Genomic DNA, 17,585 nt, shown 5'->3' on the forward strand with positions numbered 1-17,585 from the left:
TGCCAAAGATGAAGACATTGTCGTAATTCAATAGATTAATGAGATAACGAGGAAGTCAGCGGCATTGTTTATAATGTACAAATAATATTTGAATTGAGCAAACTTCCGTTTAAGGTGCAAACTTTTTTTGTTTTGTTTTCGGGGAATACCAAGTAGATTTATTTATAGAACTTTTGATCTGCTTCATGGCGTCATGTAATATTGCCTTGACCTTCATCCCAGTTTACTTGGCTTGTTTTTTATTTCAACCTCAAGATGGCGCAACGGTGAAAAGGCTTTTGGGAAGACACGAATATGATCTTTGTGGAATTGAATAGCCTACATGGAAAACAAGAGAAAAAAAACACGAATATAATAAATCAGCAATCTGTCGGAGATGATAATAATAATAAGACCAAAAAAATTGCATATTCTGAGGTATCTACAGTGCATTATATTCCTATTAAAAAGTTTAATTTCAAAAACCTATGTGCTATTCTTATTGACTTAGATCCTCCCGCGTCGTTCGGCGCATTGGGCAGCAAGCTGCATCCACAAAATCTGTCACTGGCAATGTCTGAAGCCTCTTTCCACCTTCTCTGAGGACCTCCATGAAAGTGTAGCGCCAAGTTGTACTAGGATGTCGCTGTTTGCGCTTTCATCGTAATGGCCTCCATGTCATCGCAACTCTTATTATGTGCAATTCATTTTGTCGGAGAACTTGTCAGCAAACGTCATGCGATGCTATGTCACAACCTTACTAAGGGTCGAATCCCAGTTCGGCATAGGATTTCGTTGATTGAGACCCGATCTCTATCTATAACTGACTCCTAAAATCCGTTATAGCCATCTTTGTTGAGCCTCATTTAGACTTTTTCAATTTCGGCAGGAGGGGGGGGGGGGGGGTTAAACTAAAAAATCTGTTGCTTTTTAAAAAATTCAAAACCCCATTAGCTACGGTCATATAATTTGGTGACTGTAGTTTGCTATAGAATAACATTGAAGAGAGAGGTTTTCAACATCAAAACTCTCTGTACGGAGGTATTTAAACTCAAAACCATCAGGAGGGAATTTTAAACTTTAAAAAAAAGCCATATGGAGGAGGGGGTTTAAACTCAATACCGCCCTTGGTTTGGCAACGTTCATAAAATTTTGAGTGTGTAATTTGCTTTTTTTAAATTGAAGAGGTATTTTTTTTTAGCTTCAAACGCCGCTGAAGGGGGGTTTAAAATCAAAACGCAGTCAAATCCCCCTCTTCTATAAAACAAAACCAAAAAAAAAAATGCAAACGACTATCCCCAAATTCCAAGAGCGTAGCTAAAGTAAAATTTTGATTTAAAACCCCCCTCCGAAATTTCAATATTAGACTATCCATACATCACCCAACAGATTCTATGAGCGTAGTCAAGAGGGGTTTGTGTTTAAAATCCTCCTTCAGCGGGGTTTATATAAAAACCACTTCTTCAATATATAAAAAAAGCAAATTACACACTCAAAATTCTATGTTGTTTTTTAGTTTACCCCCTCCCCCTTTTTCAGCGGTGTTTGAAGCTAAAAAATACCCTTTCAATATAAAAAAAAAAGCGAATTGCACACAAAAAAATCTATAAGCGTATACAAAGGGGGTTTTGAGTTTAAACCCCTCTTCAGCGGGATTTGCAGCTAAAAAACTATCTTTTCCATATTAAAAAAAAAAAAGCAAATTACACACTCAAAATGCAATGATCATAGCCAAAGGGGGTTTTGAGCTTAAACTCCAGCGGGGTTTGTAGTTTTAAAAAATTCCTCTTGAATAAAAAAAAAAAAACGCAAATTACACACTCAAAATGCTATGATCGTAGCCATAGGGTTTTTAAGTTTAAATCCCCCTTTTTTTTAGCGGGGTTTGAAGCTAAAAAAAATACCCCTTCAATATAAAAAAAAAAGCGAATTGCAAAAGTTTTTTTCTTTTTAAGCTTAAACCCCCTCCAGCGTTGTTTGAAGCTAAAAAAAAAAATAATTAAAAAATACAAAAGCAAATTACACACTCAAAATTCTAGGAGCGTAGCCAAGGGCGTTTTGAGTTTAAATAATAATAATAAATGGCTCTAAATCAACACCAATAACAGTAAACTCAGGTGTACCACAAGGAACAGAGTTATTTACAAAAATGATTTACCAAATTGGATTAGTTCAGGGAAGGGGGGTGAACCCCAAAACCCCCATGGCTACGCCCATGCTTTGATGTTATTGATAATTTCAATCGCTTTAACAAGTTCACTGTTCACGGCTTTTCAAATTCTTCTTTAAAATGTTTGATCGTATTTTTGCTCGCGAATTTGTCAAATATTTTAAAAATCTACTCCGCACAGAATTGTGCAACTGTTGAACACATGAAATACATCGAATCTTTGTTGGCGTATCAATTCAAGTTCATCTGATCCTAAGTTAGGGGGAAAAATGTCTTTTCCAAGCCCCAAGAAGCCGGATTCCTATTTCCCGCCCATCGCCTCTGTGAAAATCCGCAACGCCGCTGGTGGCGACACATTTGACCCGGGGGAGGAAGTTCCCGTGAGTGAGATGGTGAACATGATTGTCGAGGCGCTGGAGGAGCTGGACAATGAGGAAGGCTCCACCGTGTCGGAGATCAAAAGGTTTCTCACCTCTAAGAAATTACTGAACCAGAACGCTGATCTGCGTCCGGGCATCATACTGGCGCTGAAGACAAACAAGATCAAACGACCTCTGAGTGCGGTCAAGGCCGGAGTGTACGGCAAGTACGTCCTGGAGGAGGCCGAGTCAGACACGGAGTTCTCTTTGAGAAGCCCGAAGAAGGGAAAGATGAACAAGAGCTCACGGTCAGGAAAGACGAACAGAACAAGGAAGACATAGAACATCTAGCTGCACTGTGTACACTTTGGGTGCCTTTAAGAACAATGTTGTCACGTGATGACACGATAAGGTAAGGATGACTAGAAACAAAAAATGCAGATGTATGATTGTCAAGCAATTCTGTAGGACACAATATATGCATGGCTGCACTGCAGAATACAGTATATGTATGGCTGCACTGCATGATACAGTGTATGTATGGCTGCACTGCATGATACAGTGTATGTATGGCTGCACTGCATGATACAGTGTATGTATGGCTGCACTGCATGATACAGTGTATGCATGGCTGCACTGCAGAATACAGTATATGTATGGCTGTACTGCATGATACAGTGTATGTATGGCTGCACTGCATGATACAGTGTATGTATGGCTGCACTGCATGATACAGTGTATGTATGGCTGCACTGCATGATACAGTGTATGCATGGCTGCACTGCAGAATACAGTATATGTATGGCTGTACTGCATGATACAGTGTATGTATGGCTGCACTGCATGATACAGTGTATGTATGGCTGCACTGCATGATACAGTGTATGTATGGCTGTACTGCATGATACAGTGTATGTATGGCTGCACTGCATGATACAGTGTATGCATGGCTGCACTGCAGAATACAGTATATGTATGGCTGTACTGCATGATACAGTGTATGTATGGCTACAGTGTATGTATGGCTGCACTGCATGATACAGTGTGTGTATGGCTGCACTGCATGATACAGTGTATGTATGGCTGCACTGCATGATACAGTGTATGTATGGCTGCACTGCATGATACAGTTTATGTATGGCTGCACTGCATGATACAGTGTATGTATGGCTGCACTGCATGATACAGTGTATGTATGGCTGCACTGCATGATACAGTGTATGTATGGCTGCACAGCATGATACAGTGTATGTATGGCTGCACAGCATGATACAGTGTATGTATGGCTGCACAGCATGATACAGTTTATGTATGGCTGCACAGCATGATACAGTGTATATATGGCTGCACAGCATGATACAGTGTATATATGGCTGTACAGCATGATACAGTGTATGTATGGCTGCACTGCATGATACAAGTGTATATATGGCTGCACAGCAAGATACAGTGTATACATGGCTGCACTGCATGATACAAGTGTATATATGGCTGCACAGCATGATACAGTGTATGTATGGCTGTACTGCATGATACAGTGTATGTATGGCTGCACTGCATGATACAGTGTATGCATGGCTGCACTGCAGAATACAGTATATGTATGGCTGTACTGCATGATACAGTGTATGTATGGCTACAGTGTATGTATGGCTGCACTGCATGATACAGTGTGTGTATGGCTGCACTGCATGATACAGTGTATGTATGGCTGCACTGCATGATACAGTGTATGTATGGCTGCACTGCATGATACAGTGTATGTATGGCTGCACTGCATGATACAGTTTATGTATGGCTGCACTGCATGATACAGTGTATGTATGGCTGCACTGCATGATACAGTGTATGTATGGCTGCACTGCATGATACAGTGTATGTATGGCTGCACAGCATGATACATTGTAAATATGGCTGCACAGCATGATACAGTGTATATATGGCTGCACAGCATGATACATTGTATATATGGCTGCACAGCATGATACATTGTATATATGGCTGCACAGCATGATACATTGTATATATGGCTGCACAGCATGATACATTGTATATATGGCTGCACAGCATGATACATTGTATATATGGCTGCACAGCATGATACAGTGTATATATGGCTGCACAGCATGATACAGTGTATGCATGGCTGCACTGCATGATACAAGTGTATGTATGGCTGTCAAGAAAGACTGCATGATACAATGTGTGCACGGCTGTCAAGAAAGGCTGCATGATACAATGTGTGCACGGCTGTCAAGAAAGGCTGCATGATACAATGTGTGCACGGCTGTCAAGAAAGGCTGCATGATACAATGTGTGCAAGGCTGTCAAGAAAGGCTGCATGATACAATGTGTGCACGGCTGTCAAGAAAGGCTGCATGATACAATGTGTGCAAGGCTGTCAAGAAAGGCTGCATGATACAATGTGTGCACGGCTGTCAAGAAAGGCTGCATGATACAATGTGTGCACGGCTGTCAAGAAAGGCTGCATGATACAATGTGTGCACGGCTGTCAAGAAAGGCTGCATGATACAATGTGTGCACGGCTGTCAAGAAAGGCTGCATGATACAATGTGTGCAAGGCTGTCAAGAAAGGCTGCATGATACAATGTGTGCACGGCTGTCAAGAAAGGCTGCATGATACAATGTGTGCACGGCTGTCAAGAAAGGCTGCATGATACAATGTGTGCACGGCTGTCAAGAAAGGCTGCATGATACAATGTGTGCACGGCTGTCAAGAAAGGCTGCATGATACAATGTGTGCACGGCTGTCAAGAAAGGCTGCATGATACAATGTGTGCACGGCTGTCAAGAAAGGCTGCATGATACAATGTGTGCACGGCTGTCAAGAAAGGCTGCATGATACAATGTGTGCACGGCTGTCAAGAAAGGCTGCATGATACAATGAGTGCACGGCTGTCAAGAAAGGCTGCATGATACAATGTAGCATTATGTTTGGCTGACGATAACCGTTTCCTCTCGTGTAAACTTGATGATATGTATTTGTGTTTATTATTTACCTAAGATATAGCCAGACATTTCTATTATGTATTCTAAGCTATGGGTAGGTAGACGTGGGATACGAAGAAAGTTTCCCGCTGCATTACTGAATGAAATGAAACCCACTGTGTTTGGTGGGGGGGGGGGGGGGGGATAAGACTAGTTGTGTCTTTCCTCCCGTTCCCGGTACTTAGGCTTTATTGCATATTAAGTATTTCCTTCCTACGGACAATGTGAAATAACACTACAGACAAGGCTTGAGTTCCCCAGACCGGGAGGGAAAAGGGGGGGTGGGTGGACACACTGCGGAATCAAATCCTTGCCTAAATCTACTGGGCAATAAAGAATCAGTATTGCTGCCAAAAAAAGTATTGCATTAACTATATTTCTTTCTTTCTTTTTTTTTTTTAGCTAGGATAGATTCAAACTGAGGTGGGCTATAGGAACTTTACCACACACACACACGACACCTAGAAAATACTTTGATATACTTTAAAATGGTCAATGTCTCGAGAATATTTATAGATTATCTAAAAGCTAATGTATACATGAACGCTAAATCTATTAGATGGCTGAATTCTCTAATTTGTGTTTAGACTTTTTTCATACAGCACAGACTTTGAATAATTCAATTTGTCTTTAAAGGTAAACCGCACACATTTTGGCTAATAGATCTTTCTGCACTATTCACACTAGAAAAGGCGAATCTTAAACTCGTACAAACAAGAGTTATTGAAACTGTAAAATGATACGCTCACGAACAGTGTAAATAAAAAGCATGGGCCTTTCTTTCAAAAAGCTCTTTATTATTAGTTAACTGGTTTAAAAACAAAATAAATAGCCAACCATCAAAATTGAAGTGAAAGTATCTCCCCTTTTTTTGTTTAAACTCCTGCCTGAAATGTCTCATCACAACAAAAGGAGTTCAGACATTGAAACAAAATCAACACAAAGGCACTAAGATTAGTATATCAGTCCCATCATTTAAAAAACAACAACCCAGTAATATCCATTAAGATAGTGAGCATATGATATTGTACAAAAATAATGCTTAGATTGAGTTCAACTGTGAAATGGGACTCACATATTAACCCCATTATATTGAGTTACATTAATCATGTAGTTACAAATGTAAATGATGAAGAATGACCAAGATATAGTTAAAGATATTCACACATTTATTTCTGTCCATTGAAATAAACTTTCACCCTATTTTCAGCTGATTGTAGTTTCAGCTTTCGGTTTTTCCAGTGCATTCACATCAAATGTTTGGCATGTGAACCAATGTACAAAGTATTGGTAGCTCAAGCCTGTGTGTGGTACTGTGGTGAAGTGCAGTAGAGTTGAACTGGAAGTTCTAAACTTGTTACATGTTGGACAAGAGAAAAAACAACAACATGCCAATTGCTTTCAGTCCATGTTTACAAAACCAAACAGGTGTCCATGTTTACAAAACCAAACAAAAGTGTCCATGTTTACAAAACCAAACAAAAGTGTCCATGTTTACAAAACCAAACAAAAGTGTCCATATTTACAAAACCAAACAAAAGTGTCCATGTTTACAAAACCAAACAAAAGTGTCCATGTTTACAAAACCAAACAAAAGTGTCCATGTTTACAAAACCAAACAAAAGTGTCCATGTTTACAAAACCAAACAAAAGTGTCCATGTTTACAGAACCAAACAAAAGTGTCCATGTTTACAGAACCAAACAAAAGTGTCCATGTTTACAAAACCAAACAAAAGTGTCCATGTTTACAAAACCAAACAAAAGTGTCCATGTTTACAAAACCAAACACAAGTGTCCATGTTTACAAAACCAAGCAGGTGTCCATGTTTACAAAAGTGTCCATGTTTACAAAACCAAACAAAAGTGTCCATGTTTACTAAGCTTGATCTTATAATTGTACAAAGTGTAGTCAAGTCTGAAGAGCTCTGTCTGTAATGACACTAGAACCCAACTAAAAAAAACTAAGCAGATAGATCATCCAACTAACTGTATTCTTTTTGCACATGAGAAACTGTGTTACTAGAATTTGACCTGTCCTCATGTCTAGACTATGTCTGAACTTCCAATATCTTTATTAATTAGTATAAATAGATGAAATAGGAAATTACACAATACAAACTTATCAAGAAGAAAAAAATTGTCATGAGCTAGATGAGTGGCAAACATAGAATGGATTTAGAACAGAAAAGAATGATAAATGTGCTTATACAAATTATATATATTTTTTCTCTTTTGCAACAGGGTTTCAGAAATAGACCCATCCTTCATCCAAATAAACGATCAATGGTAAGCATATCTTTGCAAGACAAGTAAGCTATCTGTTTAGTTTGCAAAATTAAAATGATGAAAGATTCTGTATTTTTCAATGCAGGTTAAAGAATAGATTATTAACATATATGACAAAGGCCTAAAGATTGATAGCGTTTGAATGTTAAATTTTAAGTTATTTTGACTTTTGTTTGGTAAATATTAAAATGAAATGAAAATGCAAGTTAAAGATCATAAACTAATAAGCATTATAGATTTAATCAAGAAACCTGGTCTTTTTGTTTTCCCTTCAGATTAAATAGAAAAGAATTTTGTATAGCAACCTTTTTTTTTTCTATTGCATGATCATGTCAGGGGAGGGAATACTTGGGAAAATGTTTGTTGTTTGTTTTTGCATGATGTTTCATGCTGTGCTCAACAATCACAAGTTGTGCTAAATTAGGGAATTGAACTTGAGCTTCCTTGGTAGGCAGCGGCTTTTACCACTCCGCCACACATCCCAGACAGGAAATATAGTTAACTTTATGTAAAAATAGATCATTTATTACATGATTGTTTTTCTATGTTTTTAATCAATCTAAAAGAAACTAAATGTACTCCCACCTAGAACATTTTGCAGAGACCACCATCTCCTAGAGATATTTTACTTTTATTTATACGTTTCCTTATCGACTCCCAACTTGGGCAGAGTTGTGTTTACTGAGCGCCTAAAGGCAGCACGGAAAAACAACTCCTAGATACCCCCCCCCCCCCCCCCAAAACTGGTCCACAAATGAGATTGGACCAAAAGCGCTCTGAGCATGCTATAAGCATGAAAGTAGCACTATATAAAAGCTATAATAATAATGATGATGTTCATACTTAAAATACACCCACACCCAAAAAAAACAACAACATTACAGTAAAATTTCGGAAATGTGATGCACATCAGCTATTTACAACATTGTTGCTTCATAACAACTTTAAAAAACATAACAGTGAAATGTTAAAAATACATCAAAACAAGAAATCAAAACTATAAGCAAATAAAACAAAACATTAGTTAATACAGTATAAGTATCCTGATAGCTCCATTCTGTCTTTAAGATGCACGAAATGTATTTCTACTTTTTTATTACACAGCTTTCATATAACAAATCTTTCATGCTCTAGCTAGCACAGTGATCTATGGTCCTAATATTTGTAGATATGAGGGTGGGGGAGTATATGGTTTGTGCATGTCCTGAGAGCCTAGAAAACACAACTCAGTTCTTGTAAGGAGACAAACGCAAGCCCTTTGATAGTCAAGTGGTCCCTGCCACTAGCAACTCATCTTATGATAAGATTATAAATGTAATTTGTAAAAAGCTTGACTGAGAAAGAAAGTATCTATTAAGTTATATTATTGCTTATTTTTTTTTTTTGCAATTCACAGAAGAAAACATAACACAAGAGAAGATCCACTTCAGGTCATCAGGATTATTAAAAAAAGTGAAACAAAAAAGAAGAGAAACAAATGTTAATGTGTGATGCACACACAAATAAACTGAGACTAATGCTACACAATGAAATAACTGTGTTGCTTGATGAATTGAATATGCATACTGTCTGTGTACGCTATATCCAATGTACTGGTCAGAGATTGTAGGATTGCTATGACAACAATGCGCTGGATTTTAAAATTAGGCATGTGTTGAAGTATAACATGTTCTCTTTATTTACAAAAATGTACATGCTTTAAAAAAAAAAAAAGAGTTAATATGCTCAGCGTCAACAATGATGGATAAAGTCTTACACACATTCACACACTCTTACACACATTGTCAATGACTTAAATTAATTATTGAAATGATGTCCTACTTGGAATTCCACAATGACCAAAAAAAATGTACCGTATAGAAGACAACACAATAGTATACATTATGATTATTCTCTAAAAAAAGAAACAGCATGAAAAAAAAAAAATTTAAATGGGTAGGTCTTGGAGGTTATTAAGTTAATGAAAGCTAATGACAAGTTCTTTTGTAATATTACTGACACATATAGACCACCAGGTCATGCAATGGCACCTGGATACACTTATTGCCGATTAGCCAAGATAAATAAGATGTACCACTTAACTCACCAGTAATGAATGAATAAAAAAGTAATTTTTTCCTTAAGTGAAAAACAAAATGACCACTATGAAAGGTGAATAAAAAAAAACAAAATGGCCAATATGAAAGGTGAATGGTGAATTAAAAAAACAAAATGACCACTATGAAACTTGAAGGGTGAATTAAAAAAACAAAATGACCACTATGAAAGGTGAATGGTGAATTAAAAAAACAAAATGACCACTATGAAAGGTGAAGGGTGGATAAAAAAATATTGAAACAAAAATTATGTACAACAAACATAAATTATCACAGAAAATTAAGACATTCATCACAAGAATAAAAAAAAACAACAACCTATAAGATATTCATATTTTTTAAACCATAACAATGACCTATCATTATAAGACCCTGTCAAAGAGTTCACCTATTTATATCTCTAACTGTTACTATAAAAACCCTGTATTCTAATACATGTGTTTATTTCCACTGGTTCTTCTCTTAGACTTTCTTAGTCAAATACATCAAATGTGCAGTTCAGACATTCAAGCCAACTCTATAAATAAGGTTTGCTTAAACTAGTAACATCTTAAAAAGAATTATTTAGTTTTAAAGAATACAATTTTGCACAGACCATTAATTGTCTGCTAGCCCAGACTGATATAGAGACATAAAAAACAACAGAGTCCACAATTTCAAACTAAAATCTTTAAAACCATAAGATAATGTAGATGAGTTTTTGTATAAGGTTTTATAAACAGAAACGTTTCAACTAATTAAAAAAATGAAACCAAATATTAAAGTGTGTGTAAAACAAAAAAAAACAAAAACTTCCGTGAGCTATGTCAACACTTTATGGAATAGCTTCTCAAGACGAACTCAGGAAGTTGAGTGGGAGATTACAAGCCAACTTATGACAAAATAAAACAGGCCCAATGGATACATGGCTAAAGCTTTTCTCCCTGTGGGCTGACTTTCATGCAGAAATGCTGTCGAGGCTGAAAAAGAAAAGAAAATCATTCAAATGAAACCACAGCACTGATGGAACTTTGAACAGTAATTTTTTGTTTTGTTTAGGTACAATAAACAAGATTTTTTTTTTAAAGAAAGGAAAGATACTACTTATATTTGAAAATAGTCTAAAAATGAGTGAAGTTGAAAAAAAAATATAGACACATTCCTGAGATAAATTGTCATGGTTTATAGTGTCATGTAAAAAGCCATAGTTTAGTGGTATGAAATACATCATGATTTATAAAGGAATGAATATAGCAAGAAATCTGATTTTGCAACTTCTGCACATTACTACTACAATTCTTATTGTGAAATTTAGAAAAATTAAAATAAAGATTAAAACATTAATAAAAAAAAAAAAAAAAAGATTAACCAAAGGTTATTCCATAAATAATTGAAACTATTCTGTTAGTCTTTACAACTTGCTAGAAATGAACATCTACAGTTCAAATTACATGGAAATACAACTAAAAATGTAATGCTCACCAAACGTTGACCAACCAAATCCTAATACAACACATAGAAATCGAATAACAAAAAGAACAGTGGACTCTGTGCTTATAGCCAGTATGATCCTACAGGCAATAAGTGCCACAGCCAGTGGGCACACACAGTAACCCAGCACACAAATACTCTGGAAGAAAGAACTGGGAAGAAAAAAACAAATGTAATTTAAAAGTAGACTAAATAAACATTTTATCAATTTCAATAAATAGGAATAAGACAACAGCGTATTACAATAAACTTACAATAAATTAACAAACCAAATCAATATAATACAGCTCATTCAAGTAAACCTAAAATTCATGAAATTCAAAATCCAGTCTTCACTGAGATTCAAAACCAGGACCCCATGTTCAGAAGCCAAGCACTTAATTAATGTAATAAAAATTGATTAAAAAAAGAAATTCATTTAAAGTAAGGGGAAAAGTTAGGGTCGGGATACTGGAGAGACTGAATATTTCATGATCAGTTAGTGTCGTTGCCATGACAAAAACAATCTTTTACACATGACATACATAGATATTCTTTTTAAGCTGACTAGAAGTAGAAATAGCACTACTAGCAGAGCTCAACATGGATGAAAAGTCTAAAAAATTATTCTCTCATCATAAATTCAAGCAATCTCCCAAATCTCTTTTTTTTTAAATGACCCTCAACTATTTTTATATAACTTTTCCAAAGCATCTAAATAAAAAACAAACAATTCTGTTATTATAAAGTTTTCACACAGAGAATAATACTGTCAATGTTCAAAATTTCCTTAATTAAGTAATTTCCCATTAATTTTATAACTTTACTTTTTAACTCTAAAAAAAAAAAGAAGAAGTCCTTTAGAATTGTGTGTATAAGTTTGAAGAATCATCTTGGTATAGAAGATATTCAAACTTAAAAAAAAAAATTAATTTGCAGTTTTAAAACTGTGATTAATCATTCTTCTTCTGGATTCGTAGGGCAGTTCAAATAGAATGGTATTCTTTTAGCACTAAGCCCAAGGAAATGTTAACATGAAAGAATCGTCATAAAGTTTGGCATGCTCAGAGAAATATGGTCCAATCTATTTTGTGGACCTATGTGGTTAGAGGATATCTGGGAGAAGGTTTCTGAGCTGCGCTCGAGTCAGGATTCAAACTCAAGACTTCTTGTTAGTTGGCCAGGCAGATTTGGTCTCTCAGCCACACATGCCACTTAAGTTTACAGCATCCAAACGTTTCTCATCAGACATTGATAGATAGGTTTGACACAAAGAAGACACCCACACAAACTCCTACAGGTGCTGTGACTGTTTATTCACTTACATGTTTCCTCCAAGTAGTTTTATGTTCAATGTGACGATGCTAGCCCCTAGCCAGTATATAACAAAGACTTCAGCAAACTGTGGCCCACCATCATTCTGACTCATTTGATCTAATTCATTGGAAGTGCCTTGGAGCATTCTGAGAGTACAGTGTTATAATGACAAACATTCAATCATCAAAATGTGTGTATGCCATTTGAGCAAAAACTTACAATAAATGTTAAACTAATTATAAATCTTTTTATCCCAACCCCTTGTTTTGATACTGATAAGTTATTTATGTTAAGAAAAAGAAAAAAAAACACAAATAAAGAGAGTATCTTGTGAATAAATAATACTTCCAGAATATCTCACTTATTTTTTTTTAAATAAACATTAAATATCCTCTAAAATAAAAAGAAACAATTTCAGTAGGATAGATGATACCAAATAATATAAGATTAACATGTTATTATTACTTACATTGCTAGAAATGTACACAGTACAAGTGGGCCCCAAAGATCCCCTAAAAATATTGAATGAAACAATGTGAGAAAAACAAATGTGTTCATTGCATTAAAAAAAAAAGAAGAAATAGTGAATTTCAAAGTAGATTTTAAAACTAGTTTAAAGAAAAACTGAAAACATTAAAACTGTGTACTTTAAATGATTATTATTATCATTAAAAAATTTGAAAAAAAAGTAATGTTTCCCTTTCAGACCTTGTGGTCTATAGAGCAGATGATGTAAAGGTCATTGTTTATGTGGCCTATGGATAACGAGGGTGTCATGCGACCAGCACAACAACCAATCGCCTTTACTTTTCCCCAACTAATGTCAGGTACCCATTACAGCTTGGTGGACTGAGAGGTGCTGCCCAAAGATCCTGAAAGGATTCGAACCCGGGACCACACCTCTTAAAGAACAATGGTACTTGAACATTCAGTCAATTTTAATAAAGATCTTTAATTTTTAAATTCTAAAATGTTCGTACATTTCATCATCATGTTTTAATATCAAGATTTTTACAATATTTTGTTCAGTAGGACTTATTTAAAGGCAGAATTATTTAACATGGAATAAGTTTCTGAATGACACGAAGCAAGTTTTTGAATGTCGAAGTACAATTTGAGTCTTATATCTAGCTCTGAGCCAATAGAAGTGTCATTCTCAACTTACACTCCTTTAGTAACAATTTGCTCTTCTTTGGTACCAACACATGAGCAAATTTTTTCCCAACAGCTTTCAAGTCTCGCAACTGTTAAAAAAATAATACAGAATGATAAAGATCTTTTGAAATAATTTCTATAAATATATAAATAATTAAATGAGTCAAAAACAGTATTCATTAATCATTAAGGAACACATTTAAATTAGTGGTAGTTACAATTGTCTCTTTGACTGGTTCATCCAAAGTTGAAAGTTCATCATCCGTCTTAGAGATGCCCGGCACTTCTATCTCTCCTTCTAAAGGAACATCAACTATCTATACAAGAAGAAAAAACATTTTATCAATAAATAATACTTCTTTAATAAACTATATATATCTATCTAAGTCTTTGTATTAATAAAATTAAAATAAAATGTAATGTTTTACAAGAAATCAACAAACAAAAAATAAACTAAAACACATGATAACATATGATATTTAATTATATTATAAATAGATCTAGATATTCTAAATATAATTTATTTATAATTATTAAATTAATTACGACTACGAGTCTAATAAAGTAATAAAATATATTAGATCTATATTAGATATATTAGTGGGCTGCTTTGACAATTTTGAGTTTCCATGATTTAGACTAGACTAGACTAGTTCCATTTAATATTTAAACTTCACAGTTACTGAGTTAGTGATAGTGATATCTAGAATCTAGATCTTATAACATTACCTCATCGTGGAACTCCACGTCTGCCATGATTGTTGTTGTAAAAAATAAAAATAATATCACTGACATAGATCTATGGATCTAGATTTGTTATTACTAATACAGTTCGTGACCTTTGTGACCCTTCTCGTAGCCTAGGTTACGTCTAAACACTTCTAGATCTATATAGATCTATTTAATTTAGATTTAGATTTAATCTAAGGGCAGTTTTGAAAAGTGCAACGGAAAGGTTTAATTTTTATTAGGCCTACATTTATAAAAAGGTTTATTAGGCCTTTAGTAAGCAATATGTTGTCCCAGACTCTTTTCTGCAACCGTGACATGGTCACATGGTGGCCATTGCCTTTGCTATCCTGTTGTTTATGTCTTTATAACTTTATGATTTATCCAGTAGAGTGTTGGATATGATGGAGCCAACTTAACAAAAGTGATCAACAATTTCTAGTGGTTGACCATTAATGCTTACTTGAGGTGCAGTGTTTGTGTTTTGGACAATTATCTTAGTTTTGCTTTGACTGATGCAAGCAGCAGATACCGGACCTGTGTGTTGAGCACCTTGCTGTACGGAAGTGAAACATTGTCAATCCGCTCTGTTATCAGCAGCAGCCTAGACGCCTTGGCTGGCTTGGCCACGTTCGTAGAATGCCAGTAGGTCGACTTCCACAGGACATTATGTAAGGCGATCTAATAGAAGACAGGAGAGCCGCTGGTCGCCCACTTTTACGTTATACGGATGTATGCAAACGACACTAGCAGCGGGGAAGAGGTGGCACTGGATAGATCCACATTTAGAGAGAGCATAAACGAAGGGTCACGGATTGCAGATGTCATACACAACAGAAGCAGAAAGAAGGCGGTGAAAATGCAACGGCGCCTGGTGATTACATATGCCCAACCTGCGATCTCAGCTGTGTATCAAGGATTGGCCTCTTTAGTCACACAAGAAGTTGCGAAGGGAAAAGATCGTCTCTCGCGACGTAAAATGCCACAGAATTAGGCCTACATTTATACAAAGTATTTGGCATTTGTTACTCTCGATAGCTTCCCTATCCTGTAGAAAAACCACTAGCTACAGAAACACAAAATAAACAACAAAATCACTACTTTATGGAGCAGAGACCTGGAGAACTACCTTAACCATAAATAAAACTACCATTTCGAGTGGGGGGGGGGCGGTCCAATTCATTTGTAGAAATCACAGCTTGTTAACCGAATCAATTAAATATCTATATATGATTAAAATTTGTTATTGATATTTTAACTGATCTATATATTATGTCGTTCCCCTGTTAGCCGAATGGATGGGGTGGGGTGGGGCGAATACATCTACTGTCCTTCCCACCTAGATCCTTTAAGTGGGGGCGGTCCTACTTTTATGGAGAAATCATAGTTTGTGAACAAAATTAGTTGAATTATACTACATCATTTTTATGTTATGTCACTACCCTTCTGGTATCTAGGCGATTCAGTAAAGTGAAAAAAGGGGGGGGGGGGATTGCTTCTACTGCCCTCCCCACTTTAGCCCTCTGAGTGGGGGATGGGTCCTATTTTTATGGAGAAATCATAGTTTGTGAAAAAAAAAGTGAATATCTATATAATATAAACTACATATTGATATTTGAACACATTTGTAAATTATGTCGTACATACACTCTAATCTCAAATTTTATCAATAGTTAATTAAAATGAAAAAGGGTTGTACCAGGTGGGAGGGGCGATACATGCAATCGCCCTCCGCCCATCGGACAAACCAATATTTTTTTCTTTTTGTATTTTAGTTAAGAAATTACAAAATAATAATAAAAAAACTGTCATTAATATAATTTATATATGCTATAATTAAATTCTTATATCGAGTCGCCCCACCCATATTCTTTATTGCCGAATGCAATCATTAGCAGAAATTATAAAAGAGCTAGGTTTAATCTTATTCACTCTACCGCCCCCTCCCCTTTCCAGACGAAAACATAACGTTTTGAAACAGAATAGTCAAATGTGGCGAAAGAGTTTATGTAATTGCACATGACTTAAATAATTATTTCAACAGAATACTTTATTTTGGAAAATTTAGAATTCATACGAAATTCTTAGTATTATTTTCTAGTGTTCTTTTTCCAACCTTTACTCATAGGCTACTGATTTTTTTCTATTGTATAAATAAATTTGGGACTATAACTCACGATATATAATCTCTCGTCCCACTTTCGAATTTTTTGGTTTAAAGCTTTGAATTATAGTTGTGTAACAAAACAAAGTTACAAACATGCCTATTGAACAAAATGTATCACTTACGAATGAGCCTTTTAAAAAAATATTATTTTTGGAATAATTTTTTTTTTTTGCGCGGCGATCCTCAATGCCTCAATCTAAATATGTTTGGGTATCTTATCTTTTCAAGGAACCAGTCGGTTGTATTTGCAATGTAGTAAGGGCCTGTAAATTCATATTAGAATATTTTTGAAGTAAAACATTATTCAAAAGTTCCTTTTTTAATAGGATGAATATTGAGCTGTAGACGTCAGGGGAATGCGTTTCTGCAGTGAAGAATGCAAGAAAACGCTTTTGGCGTCGGGCTTCGCACCCCGTAGCTGTCAAGAGAAAGGCCTAAACATGGCTATTTTCTTTTTTTTTTTTTTTGTTTGTTTGCTTGTTTTTTTCACCGATTAAGGCTTAATATTAGTTGCCTCCTCGTAGAACGACTATGGTTCATCTCGCACACTTCCTCGTGTGGCTGTGGAGCCCTAATTTGGAGAGACACTCCAGTCCACAAATATGGCAGGTCAAGGTGGCTTTTGCTTCGGTGGTAGAGGAGCTGGTCGTTTTTCGGATTGTACGTTTTTCTTCCTGAGCTGAGACCCATGTACTTTCACTGTCCATAGCTTTCTTGGTCACTGTCTCTCTCCATCTGGTGCGATCTAGAGCTATGTCTTCCAAATGGTCAGTATTGATGTTCACTAATTTGAGGTCCCGTTTTATTACATCTATGTAACGGAGGTGGGGGCGACCAGTTTTTCTTGAGCCAGTCGCGTTGTCCGTAG

At 35.8% G+C, this 17,585-nt stretch overlaps 2 protein-coding genes across 2 annotated transcripts; one reads left to right on the forward strand and one right to left on the reverse strand.

Moving 5' to 3' along the window:
- Positions 1-2,343: 2,343 nt before the first annotated feature.
- On the forward strand, positions 2,344-7,804 carry LOC106061467 (uncharacterized). The gene is made up of 2 exons (XM_056037530.1): positions 2,344-2,920; positions 7,760-7,804. Exon 1 carries the CDS (start codon positions 2,419-2,421, stop codon positions 2,848-2,850), a length of 432 nt encoding a protein of 143 aa, XP_055893505.1. The 5' UTR covers positions 2,344-2,418; the 3' UTR covers positions 2,851-2,920; positions 7,760-7,804.
- Positions 6,294-14,637, reverse strand: LOC106061478 (protein YIPF6-like). The gene is made up of 7 exons (XM_056037529.1): positions 14,551-14,637; positions 14,040-14,138; positions 13,832-13,910; positions 13,136-13,178; positions 12,675-12,812; positions 11,362-11,522; positions 6,294-10,859 (listed from the first exon to the last, which is right to left on the reverse strand). The coding sequence occupies exons 1-7, from the start codon at positions 14,614-14,616 to the stop codon at positions 10,741-10,743; spliced, it is 705 nt and encodes a 234-aa protein (XP_055893504.1). The 5' UTR covers positions 14,617-14,637; the 3' UTR covers positions 6,294-10,740.
- Positions 14,638-17,585: the final 2,948 nt, after the last annotated feature.

This window comes from Biomphalaria glabrata, chromosome 8, assembly GCF_947242115.1.
Source record: "Biomphalaria glabrata chromosome 8, xgBioGlab47.1, whole genome shotgun sequence".
In the NCBI taxonomy this organism is placed as follows: domain Eukaryota; kingdom Metazoa; phylum Mollusca; class Gastropoda; family Planorbidae; genus Biomphalaria; species Biomphalaria glabrata.

Coding starts and splice junctions, on each gene's coding strand:
- LOC106061478 (XM_056037529.1), bottom strand. CDS start 14,616: ATGTCAGTGATATTATTTTTATTTTTTACAACAACAATCATGGCAGAC. Junction 13,179..13,831: donor CAAATTGTTACTAAAGGAGT/GTAAGTTGAGAA, acceptor CAATATTTTTAG/GGGATCTTTGGGGCCCACTT. Junction 10,860..11,361: donor ATTTGGTTGGTCAACGTTTG/GTGAGCATTACA, acceptor TTTCTTTTTCAG/CCTCGACAGCATTTCTGCAT.
- LOC106061467 (XM_056037530.1), top strand. CDS start 2,419: ATGTCTTTTCCAAGCCCCAAGAAGCCGGATTCCTATTTCCCGCCCATC.